This window comes from Phoxinus phoxinus, assembly GCF_949152265.1.
Source record: "Phoxinus phoxinus genome assembly, chromosome: 23".
In the NCBI taxonomy this organism is placed as follows: domain Eukaryota; kingdom Metazoa; phylum Chordata; class Actinopteri; order Cypriniformes; family Leuciscidae; genus Phoxinus; species Phoxinus phoxinus.
In genome coordinates, this window is record NC_136898.1 from 1,210,448 (window position 1) to 1,222,947 (window position 12,500).

General features: G+C 38.7%; 1 protein-coding gene across 1 annotated transcript in view; it reads left to right on the top strand.

The window, feature by feature from the left end:
- unc5cb (unc-5 netrin receptor Cb) overlaps positions 1–12,500 on the top strand; it is a 185,171-nt gene that overhangs the window by 111,791 nt on the left and 60,880 nt on the right. The window contains exon 5 of the mRNA XM_079600070.1: positions 12,039–12,219. Within this exon, the coding sequence (XP_079456196.1) occupies positions 12,039–12,219 (181 nt within the window). The remainder of the gene's footprint in view (positions 1–12,038; positions 12,220–12,500) is intronic.

Here is a 12,500-nt window from a genome sequence, read left to right on the forward strand (position 1 = left end):
GCGCCCGAGATCCGCTGAGACCGTCGCCACGGCAACTGCGTTTTCATTCAGGCGGTCGCTGGGCAAGCCGGGGTCCTGCCGAGTCACATGGCGAAGGCCCACGGTGCGTAGAGAAAAGACTCGTCCAGGGAGATGCGAGCGGATCTGAAAGTATCTTCAGTGGAGCCGCCGGGGTCCTCCTCTATTGTGCTTCCCTTCTACGGGCTTTTAAAGTGAAGAAACGCTGCCGTCAGTTGCTCAGCAGCGACCGGGTCCGGACCCCGGGGCCGAGGAGATGGAGGTGTTTAGCAGAATGTTCATGTTGTTCCTTTCAGTTTCTTTAATGGCATTGATGGTTTAACATCCATGAAACCTGCAAAAGGGGTTCTTTATAGTGTAAAACGTTTCTTTAAATTATTAAAATGTTCAGAAGAAACACTGAGGGAAAAAAACAAACAAAAACAAACAAAAATCACTGAAAGGTTATTTAGGGAACCAAAAATGGTTCTTCTATGGCAGCACTGGACCACACACACACACACACACACATACAGTATGAATGTATATACTGTACAGGGCCTTATACAAAAAAAAAAAATCCGAACCCACCAATAGCCGGTGACTTCAGATAATTCACCGGCCATAAATATTTTTTACCGGCTATGAATGTAATGACACCAAAATTTTAGATTTCAGTGAAAATTTCACAATTCTCTCTTCCAATTTTGATACCACAGCTAAAACTACTAGCCTAATATAAAGTTAACCATTATTAAAGACAAGTAAAAAGTATAGTAAAATAAAAGCAAATAATCAAATTTCAAGCAAAAGCACAAAAAAATACAATATAACAAAGATATAAATGCCATAAACGGGTTATTTAGGTTGGATTGACAGTAGTTTTCAGGTGCAAAAATGTAATAAAGTAATGTAAAATTACACTGCATATTCTTCACTGTATAAATGATAGCATCCTTATTAATTAATCCTTATTAAAGTTGCTAAAGTTATTCAGTGGAGAGCAGTGAGTGATTTCTGTCTTTGTCCTTTGTTGTTTGATTAACATTAATAACAGACATCAGGAATATGAGCCGCTGTCACTTTAACCCTCTGGGGTTCTCTATTTTTATGTGTGCTTATAAACCATATGGAGACGGAACACCATGTGTTTGGCATCTATGGATTCAGAAGACCCTAAGCTCACATAAGCAAGCATGTAATGTGCTTATAAAGGAAGTATGAGTGAAAAATGTACAATAAACTAGAGAATTTCAAAAACTAAAATTAGATTTTTCTAATTTACTACTGAAAATCACACCTCACACAACAATAGTGAACAGTTTTTGAATACAAAATATATTTTCAAACCCTTTGCTTGACAGACATTTGTAATTGTTTGCGCTCTGTAACACTCGCTCTGTTCGCTCTGTCTCCTCCTCCACTCGACGCTGTTTGCACATAGCTGTCCCTTACTATGATACCATCCCTTGCAAGACTACAGATTCCTCTGATTCGCTAGAATACGTCATGGTAACCTTCCTCTGATTGGGTAAGAAAAATGTTCCTCCCAGCGGCAATTTTTCCATTGGTCGTTGCGCTGGAATCTGCCTAACAACATCGATTTCATTGGCCTTTTTACACAGTGGTATTACGCAACAAGGAAGTGTGTATATATTAGGGCTGTCAAACGATTAAAATATTTAATCACGATTAATCGCATTAATGTCAGTTAACTCGCGATTAATCGCACATTTGTATCTATTCTAAATGTCTCTTGATTTCCTTTTGTCACATTATTTTTTTTCTCATTTTAATGCTCTTATCAACATGGAAAAGTGGATCGGCTTGCTTTGTGCAAATGTTTTTTATTGAAAACAACATATACTGTGTTCAATTACACACTAACATTCTCACTTGGAGCAAATAATCTCTCACACAATGTAACTCTGTCCATCAATAAAAGGGTGAAAGAAATACTGACGAGGTGACGTTACTGATATTGACGAGTGGGCGGAGAAACACATCAGTGTGTGTGTGTGTGTGTGTGTGCTTGACCATCAAGTGGTATTTCAGACTGGACGTGCCGCGATGACAGCTCAGTTCACAACGACACAACACACAGATCACTTTGGTCTTGTCAATTGAACTATTTGGCAACTTTTTAAAAGTAAACTTTCCATTCAGAATCTTATTGGCCTCCATTTCGGCGTCTCGCGCTCATCATTCATCCACTCAAAACGTAACATTAAAGCGGGTCACACAACCGGACGAGAAGCGCAGCGCCGCGTATTTAAAATCCGAACACATTATTCTCTATGAGTGAACACACACCGGCGGCGCCATTCTGCGTTTTTATTGCTGGCCATAAACTGAGAAAGTGCGCGTCCGATGTGCGATACGAGTTGTCCTGACGCGGCTCGGCGCTGCGCTTCTCGTCCTCTCTTTGGCCGGTTCGCATCGCAAGCCCAAACCAGTGTGTGCGGCGCCTGTTGTTTTGTGTCTGGTCTAGATCCGGTGTGGTGTTGTAGTTTTAATAACGTTACTAGTTGTTGCAAAAGCATGTGAAAAAAAACTACAAAGTTTGCTAGGCGTTAATCTCGGGATAAAAAATTGACGCCGTTAATAACGCGTTTAACGGACAGCCCTTATATATATACAAACTGGATACCACAGTTTTCAGCGAGTCTGAGGAAGACGGCAAGACATGATCGTGAATGAAGCGTCTCACAGTGTGCGGAGCGTCTCTGCTTGTTTGCAATGCGAGGGTTAATACAGAACTGGTTCGCTGAATAATACAGTGTTTTCTTTACTTAAGAAACACTAAAGGCACATGTTTTATGCATTTGATGAGCAGAGAAGAGCATCTTAGTCTAGCATTTCTCATCGAGTCATATCCAATACTGTCTTTTTATTTATTTATGTTTTTATTGCAGGAATACATACAGACATTTTACAAAATACACGTCGACCTCAAAAAACACAAAAACACATCCAAACAAAAAAGAGAAACGGTAAAGAAAGAATAGAAAATAAAGACCTTATAATTTTACATATATGTATTTTGGGGGTGTTTTAAGGTATTCAGTAATTTAACATATTTTACCCTTTCTCTCGCCCCCCCACTCTCCATACTGCCCTAAATAGCCTGTGAAGCACTTTATCTTTATTAACACAAAGGTTTTTTGCCAGATGACGCCCACATATAGTTACTGTAAACTTTATAACTTTATAATGCAATTACACAAACTTTGTGTTGCTGTAAGTGTGTGTCGTGTGCTGAAGAATGCTGTGTGTGGGCGAGTCTAAACACGTTTGCGGCCGCTTTATTTAATTTAATTTAAGCGTCTCCAGAGAGACCGAACAGAACGCAGAGACCGAGATGCATGCGGTCCGTGACCTTTGACCTCGGCACAAACAAACCCATCAATCAGAGAGAGCAAAAGAGAATGTTATTGCTCAGATCATGTGATGAGAACAGTGTGTTTGTTTCATGACGCTGCTGCGGAGAGATAATTGAGATGTTAGACGCCATCGCTCCTGTGGGAAGGTAAATATTCATCCGACAAACTCTTTAGTGCTTCACTATCTAATTAGCCTCAGTTTTAGGGTTTGTTATAGTGCATGTCTGAAGGGAAAATTAATGCATTCATTATAAACAAAATGCAATATTAATGAACCCACGACACAAACCCTGTGTTTCCATGCGTTCATAAGCAGCTCACAGATGAAGAGCACGTGGGTTTATTTCCCCGCTCATGGATGCTTAAGCCGAGACACTACAGGTGAATAGGGTAACATTTTAAATAATCGATATCACCATGAAACTTCCTCAGTTGATTACTTGCACAAGTTCATAAAAAAAATGTATTACAAGTTTTTGAAATTTGTATGTTTAATTATGCAAATTAGACATTATCTCATTAAATATGTGCCAATTTTGCATATATTTTCGGTAGATAGATCTGAACATATGATAAAGCCAGGTGCAAAATTCTTTTTTCATTTTGTTTACACACAAGATGAAAGATGTTCAGAGGGATTTCAGGATATATGCTTTCATGACCTAGGAAATCTAAATATACTGTCCATAGCCTTAAAAAAATCGATTTTCGCCATATTTTTTTTGATTAAAATGTCACATAAATCAGGCCAGGAATGATTTATTAACAAATCCCTCTGAACATATCTCCAGAATACTGCTAAGTGTGTAACTGGAAAGTTGGTGTACATCGGCTGAGATGTGTCACTGGAGAATGACAAAAAACTCATTTTGAGAAAAAGGCATTTAAAGATTTGTAATGTAAAAAATCAGACTTTTTTTAGTGGAAACAACTATTTAGTGACACAATATCTTATCAAATCATTAGCAACAACAATACAAACCATCTAAATCACATCAAAACTTATAAACACAGCATTTATGGCCTTTAACTGAGCAGAAAAACAGTCAAAAACACACATCTGAATGTCAGAGCGCGTCACGTGATGCATCTGAACCAATCACGATGTCAGACATTGACATCAGCCAATGAGATTTCGCTTTTAGGGTTAAATGCCCATTGCACTTTCACGATTGGTTGCTGATTAAAAGAAAATGACCATATTTGGATCCGACAGCATTGTACAGGAGAGAGAGAGCTTTCCAGCGGTGTGTGTGTGTGTGATTAAAGGAAGCAGAGAGAGATCGCGGAGCAGCGGGATGATTTAGAACGCCAACTTTTGTTGAATTTCGGAGAAATCTACAGACACAAATAGACAAAGTTAGTAAAATAAAGACCTAAATGTGTATTTTTGGACTTTTTTTCACCACAAGTCTGAAAGATGATGTTATTGAAGACAAATAGCCCAAAATCTCAAAATTGACCAGTGAAAAAAAAAACTAAGTTTTTACCTGCCGTGCCTCGCCTTAAATCCGTCATGTAAAATCTGATCGATCACCAGTGAAGATCATCTGGGTTGAGGCGTAAGAGAAACAGCGAGTCTGAGATCAGAGCCGGTTTGAACCGGTTTAGCGTCTAGTTTCTGCTGGACAAACACTACTGTGCTTTCTGGCAGATTCTCAGCTATTAATATGTATTCATATTGATTTGGGACACATTTCCATATTTTTCTCTCTGCATATACGTTGTTCATGCCTCAGATTGATCGGATCCTTCATAACTTCTGTATTCTGCTTTGCTGTGTTGACTTGAGCGGATGGGATGTTGGGGTAATGATGATCGTGATGTTTGCTTTCGCTGATGCTGCACTTCTGAGAATCACACAGAACTGCTGCAAAAGCGGCTCACACACTTCCCCTCCGTTTCTGTCCGCACACACCATTTGTGATTCTGGACCACAAAACCAGTCACATGGGTCCATTTTTTAAATTGAGATGTATACATCATCTGAAAGCTGAATAAATAATCTCTCCATTGATGTGTGGTGTGTTAGGATAGGACAATATTTGGTCGAGACACAACTATTGAAAATCTGGAATCTGAGGGAGCAAAAAAATCTAAACATTGAGAAAATCTCCTTTAAAGTTGTGCATTTATGTTCACGATTGTGCTGCATTCAATCACAAAAATACATGTTTTATATATTTACGGTAGGACATTTACTAAATATCTTCATGGAACATGATCTTAATATCCTCATGATTTTTGGCATAACAGAAAAATCTATCATTTTGACCCATACAGTGTATAGTTGCTATTGCCACAGATATACCCGTGACGCGTCAGAAAAATAATTGTATTGTTTGTTTTTATGAGATTGTTGTGCAGGTTAGTTTGTTTGGAGAGCAGTCTGTGGTCAGTTATATGATAACATATGATGATTAATAGTGGATATAATGGCTGGTATTATTAATCTACACTACTGTTCTGAAAAAAGTTTATTATGCTCACCAATTGTGCATTTATTTGATAAAAAATAAAGTAAAAACAGTGAAATATTATTACAATGTAAATAATCAGTTTTCTGTGTGAATATATAATAAAGTGTAATTTATTCCTGTGATCAAAGCTGAATTTTCAGCATCATTACTCCAGTCTTCAGTGTCACATGATCCTTCAGAAATCAGTTCATATTTTTGTGGAAACAGAATCAATGATGCAAACTTCATCATGTCCTGCATCTGTAAGAAGACAATCGTGTCGAAGTGTTCCTGGTATTATTATCACGGGTAATGTTGAGAATGTGATGTAGTGAAGCTCAGTGTTGTGTTGCTGATGGCATGTTTGCGGTTCTGAGACTCTGGGCAGGTAAACAAACCCAGGTGAGATCTAGAGACGAGACACACACACACACACACACGCACACTTTCACACACACACACACACACACACACACACACACACACACACACACACACACACACGCTACGCCCTCGACCTTCAGTGTTAATCAGGACATCTGTGCATGTGTGCGGGACGTCCAGAGAGGATGAGGCTTTACCTGCCGACGCTATTAATCACCACGGTTTCTCTCTCTCTCTGTGTGTGTGTGTGTGTGTGTGTGTGTGTGTGTGCGTGTGTGTGTGTGTGTGTGTGTGTGAGAGAGAGAGAGAGAGAGAGAGAGAGACAGTGTGTGTGTGTGTGTGTGTGAGAGAGAGAGAGAGAGAGAGAGACAGTGTGTGTGTGTGTGTGTGTGTGTGTGTGTGTGTGTGTGTGTGTGTGTGTGTGTGTGTGTGTGTGTGTGTGTGTGTGTGTGAGAGAGAATGTGTGTGTGTCTGTGAGTGAGTGAGTGTGTGTGAGAGTGTGAGAGAATGTGTGTTTGTCTGTGAGTGAGTGAGTGAGTGTGTGAGTGAGTGTGTGTGTCTGTGAGTGAGTGAGTGAGAGAGTGAGTGTGTGTATGAGTGAGTGAGTGAGTCAGTCAGTGAGTGAGTGAGTCAGTCAGTGAGTGAGTGCGTATGAGTGTGTGTGTGTGTGTGTGAGTGAGTGTGTGAGTGAGTCAGTGAGTGAGTGAGTGAGTGAGTCAGTGAGTGTGTGAGTGAGTGAGTGTGTGAGTGTGTGAGTGAGTGAGTGAGTGAGTGAGTGAGTGAGTGTGTGAGTGTGTGAGAGGGTGTGTGTGTGTGTGTGTGTGTGTGAGAGAGAGAGAGAGAAGGGTTGTTTAAAATCAAGTCAAGAACTGTAGAGTTGTATATAGAGCCCCAGTGAAGCTTTAGTGAGAGTTTGGACTGCATCTTCTCAGCGCACAGGATCACTCAGAGACGAGTCGTTCGGCCTTTAGCGTCCTGACGGCTTTCCCACATGAAATAATAATAACTCTGTGTTGTTATATCATTATTATTTAGCCAGGGAACAGATCTGAGCTGCTCACGACTCAAACAAGCTTGTTGTTTTGTGAAACTGTTCCCAATTAACGTAATAATGTCTTTGGCATGTGAATAATTCAGCGTTTGTGCCTCTGAATCTGAGGATTATGAAAGAGTTTGTATATATTTTCTTATTTTGGACGTCTTTCATCTCGAGTCGTAGCAGCTGCTGGTTTACATTTGTGTAAAGCACAGATTAAGACTGGTTTTTAACAACTGACCAGTCCAGTTTATATGAGGAGAATACAAACACGGCGCTTCATCTGCCAAAGTCTTCCTGATCAGACTGAAGATTATTTAAATGCTGCCGTCATTTAAAGCAATTACTGCGCTCCATTAAATATTAATGCAGGTTTTTCCTTCATCCTCAACCCGCGTTCAATCACATAGAGACATCACACACACACACACACACACACACACACACACACACACGCACACGCGCGCACAGCTGCTTCAAATTAAATTGATGTCAGCTTCTCTTGATGGAGCCACAAACAATAATTGGCTCCTAATGCTTCTGCCTATTTGTATAATGACCACTTGTATTAATTTCCTTCATGAATATGAGCGCAGGAGTCGCTGCTAATCAGAGTCAGCGGCTGGTGTGTGCTTTATACGCCGTGTCCTTCCTCAAACAATCACAAGTGCAGATTCCCTCATATCTCACTTGCCTAGTATTTATATAATCATCGGATCAAACCTCTAACCCTAAAAGAAATGAAGACTTTTAGCAAAAGTCACATTTATAATGTTACAAAATATGTTAAATAAGTGATTTCTATGTATGACGGTTTCCACACGAATATGAACTGTTTTCAACACTGATAATAATCATAAATGTGTCTTGAGCATCAGATCATCATATTACAGCATATTACATATTTCTGGAGGATCATGTGACACTGAAGACTGGAGTAATGAAGCTTTGATCACAGGAATAAATTACACTTTATTATATATTCACATTTCACATAGAAAACAGATATTTTACTTTATAATAATAATTCACTGTTTTTACTGTATTTGATCAAATAAATGCAGCCAAAGTGACTACTTAAATTTTTTTTTTTTAAATCTCAGATACTATGAAAATCTTATTTATTTTTTCTTATTTATCTATTAATCTTATTATTCTCATTTTTATGCACCTTTTCCAAGAGAGATAGAAACACTTTCTGATGACTGACATGCAATTACCTTCCGTTAATAAATGTGCCAATTATCGCTCGGAACGTCTCACTGACAATCAGACAATAACGAGCGTCTGTGTGGGAGTGAGAAATAGACAGTGAGCGCTGGGATGACAAAACCGTTCCCCGTGTGTGTGTGTGTGTGTGTGTGTGTGTGTGTGTGTGTGTGTGTGCTTTTATAGATACACGTGTGTTGAGCTGCGTATGGATTGGCTGATCTTCAGCTCTATGTATAGCACATATGTAATTATTCTTCAGCACACACACACACACACACACACACGTCCTGAGTGTCGGCCATTACACCGGTAACATTACACATGAGAAGACCAGTTCACTGATTGCAGACGAGGGCTGGAGAACTAAAGCCATACGAGAATATAATGCATGAAATTAAAATGAAATTAACTTTCTGGGCAACGATTAATCGCATCCAAACATTTTTTGTTTATTATGGGAATTTGATTACGGTAAAAACATCCCTATACCGGTAAAATTCGAAAAATTTGAATATTGTGCAAAAGTTCAGTAATTCAACTTAAAAGGTGAAACTAATATATTATATAGACTCATTACATGCAAAGTGAGATATTTCAAGCCTTTATTTGTTATAATTGTGATGATTATGGCTCAGATTATGAAAACCTTTTCACAATATTCTAAATTTGAATTTGGGGTTTTCATAATCTGCCATAATCATCACAATTATAACAAATAAAGGCTTGAAATATCTCACTTTGCATGTAATGAGTCTATATAATATATTAGTTTCAGCTTTTAAGTTGAATTTCTGAATTAAATGAACTTTTGCACCATATTCTAATTTGTCCAGTTTCACCTGTAAATATATATATTATCGAGTAGTAATTTCTGCAGCGAAAACATTTGCAATGTTAGTGATTGTTGTCACACAGTGAGTGTGTGGATGTCCTGTACACCAGCTTGAGATGGTTCAGTGTGGTTCGGTGCAGCTCTTGACCGGCGTGAGCGTTGACCGGCACCTGTGTTTGCTCTCAGACACAAGCGCTCATGATTACGCTGGCTTCAGTTCACATGTGCCTCTGCGTTCACCCATGATGCCCGGCACACTGTAGACGCAGGGAGTGGGAAATCACTTTAGGTAGTAACCCAATATCTGTCGGATCCACTCTCTAGTTTCCTGGTAACCGCCGCATTGCTCCAGATGCAGCTGCTCGCTCACCGCTAGCTGTAGATGTGCTCACTCTTCTCCGCCGAGCTCCTGCGTCTCATGAACACCGGCAATACTCTGAACAAGGGTTCATTTATTCACATCAGCGTGAATTAAAGGATTTATCACTGATCAGTTCCTTTATAATAATCACTACTTTTCTAATATTATTATTTGAATTTAAATAATGCATTATTTTTCCCGCATTAACAATACAATTATTATTATTATTATGTTTAATTGATTTGAAGAAGCTTTTATTGTTGTTGTTGTTGTTTTTATTATTATTAATAACAATAACATTATTAATATTATTATTTAAAATTTTAATTGCACATTTATTTTTTCCACAACAACAATACAATTATTATTATTATTAGATTTGAAGAAGTTTTATTATTATTTGTATTTATATCATCATTATTATTATAATTTGGAATTTAAATAATGCATTGTTTTTCCACATTAACAATAAAAGTACTATTATTATTATTATTTACAATATACAATTTAAATAATGTATTATTGTTTTTGTTATTATTATTATTATTATAAACCATTGTTTTTTGTGCAGTATTATAATACAAATTTGAGAAATGTATATCTTTCATAATGCAAATAAGCTTCATTATTCTCATGCAAAACTTTTATATATATTTTTACCTTAAAATATTATTTAATTTTATTAAATCATTTTATTTAATTATTATTATTTGCAATTTAAATGGTGCATTATTTTTTCCCACATTAACAAAATATGTATTTATTATTATTATCATTATCATCATCATTATTATTATTACTTTATTTGCAATTTAAATAATGCATAATTAATATAGACCATTTGTGTGCATCTGCTTAATTGTCATGAAATGCATGTCATAATGCACATAAGCATGATTATCTTCATGGACAACATAATTTGATGTAGTTTTCTCTTGATTTTAGCGTGAAATATGATTTAGGCATGTTGTTTTGATGAGATTTGTTCATTAACTAAAAGCCCAATACAGTAAATGAGCGTCTCTCGGGGTCGCCAGCAAAACCAGCATCCTCTGAGCGCAGCGGGACACACACATCTGCCATAAACACACACTGATGGCCGTCTGAGACGCATGCTTTGGTTTTGTTTGCTTTAGTAATTTGAGGGCCACATATAATCACCTTGGCAAGCCGAGGGCCCAGTGGATTTGTGGGTAATCCTCATTGATTTTTTTTGTCTTCCCCATCCCTCAATGGCACCATTTTGCTGATTACATCACAGGATTGTATGATAAAGCAACATCAACTCAATTGAATTGCATTCTCACCGTGTCGAACCGCAGCTTTGCGTTCGGTCTCACCGCTTCAGTTCTGAGTGATCCGTCCGCGGGTTATATTATTATACATCTGAGTGACCGCTCGGCCCTTAACCACTCACCCGCACAACGTCCAACTCATTAAATATTAACAAACAGTAATGGAAGGCAATAAAAAGGAAAATTGCACATCATATGCAATACTTTGTTTTTATCAGCAGACGAGACCTTTAATGAGAGCAGGAAGCCATCAAGTCGGAAGTTATTTTTAGAGCCAGCATAAATCAAATTATGAGAAATAATTTATCATTCTCTGTCTTAATTTTCCACAGAATTCAGACGCCTCCTCCCCGCCAGTGTCTTTGAGTTGTTTATTATGCATTTTAGCTCATTTGATGATGATTTCAGCTCCAGCTTGACTCTCTGCAAAGCTTCTACCCAAAATCTGTATTTTTTTGCCAAGGTTTTGTAGTGCATTGCTGTGTGATTACAGTGTGTTTTAGCAGCTCGCACGAGTGTTTTATTCCCGTCTACTGTGAAAAGAGTCATGCATCCTTTCATAAACCTCAAAAGGACCTGTGATTGGCCAGTCGTGCTGATCTCAGGTCTGTCCAAGTGCTCTCCTGAGACCAGTGAAAGGAGAGCGCTTGATCATCTGCTGTTCCTTCTTGCCAAAACCGAGAGGAAGATCTGCATGATTTACAGCCATATAGCTTTAAAACAGTCCCTTTCTCTGCAGACGCGACCTCTGGTTCAATATCGAGGCCATTTGCAAACGGGAAACTCGTAATAAAAGGTCAAAGAGCCTGAAAGCACTTAGAGAAACACAGTATTTACTTCCCATCGGCCTGCATGAGTTTGTCAAGTGGAAATAAAGAGAAAATGTGATCGATATTGACGTTTTATGGAGCCGTTTTCACACACATCAACACTTCTGCCGTGACACGAGTTTATTGAAACGTAAGAGGGAAATAAGAGGAAACCTGCCATTAAATCTGTCACCCTGATTTATGGATTCTGACCGGATTAACGTCTGTTCCTCCGGCGCTCGTGTGTCTAAACCCTGTGTGTGTTTGCAGGTGGAGTGGCTGAAAAACGAGGAGATTATCGACCCCGCGGACGACAGAAACTTCTACATCACCATCGACCACAACCTGATCATCAAACAGGCCCGTCTGTCGGACACCGCCAACTACACCTGCGTGGCCAAGAACATCGTGGCCAAGCGGAGAAGCACGACGGCCACCGTCATCGTCTACGGTACGTCTGAACGCATTCAGAAATGAGCATTTAAATCAAGTGGCAACCTCCCAGTCTCTCTTGAATCCAACACTGAAGAGACTTAAACTGCAGTTCATCCACTGGCCACTAGAGACCGGCTGCAGAACAGAGTCAATCATAAACCTCCATGTTAAAATGCAGAAAAAAACATGTTTACAGTCTGGTACAAAAAGTGGTTTTGGTCTATATAGCTCATTTTGCCCTTCATGAAAACTGTGAGGGGGGTTAATTTTTTTACAACCTATCCGTTTAAATGATAT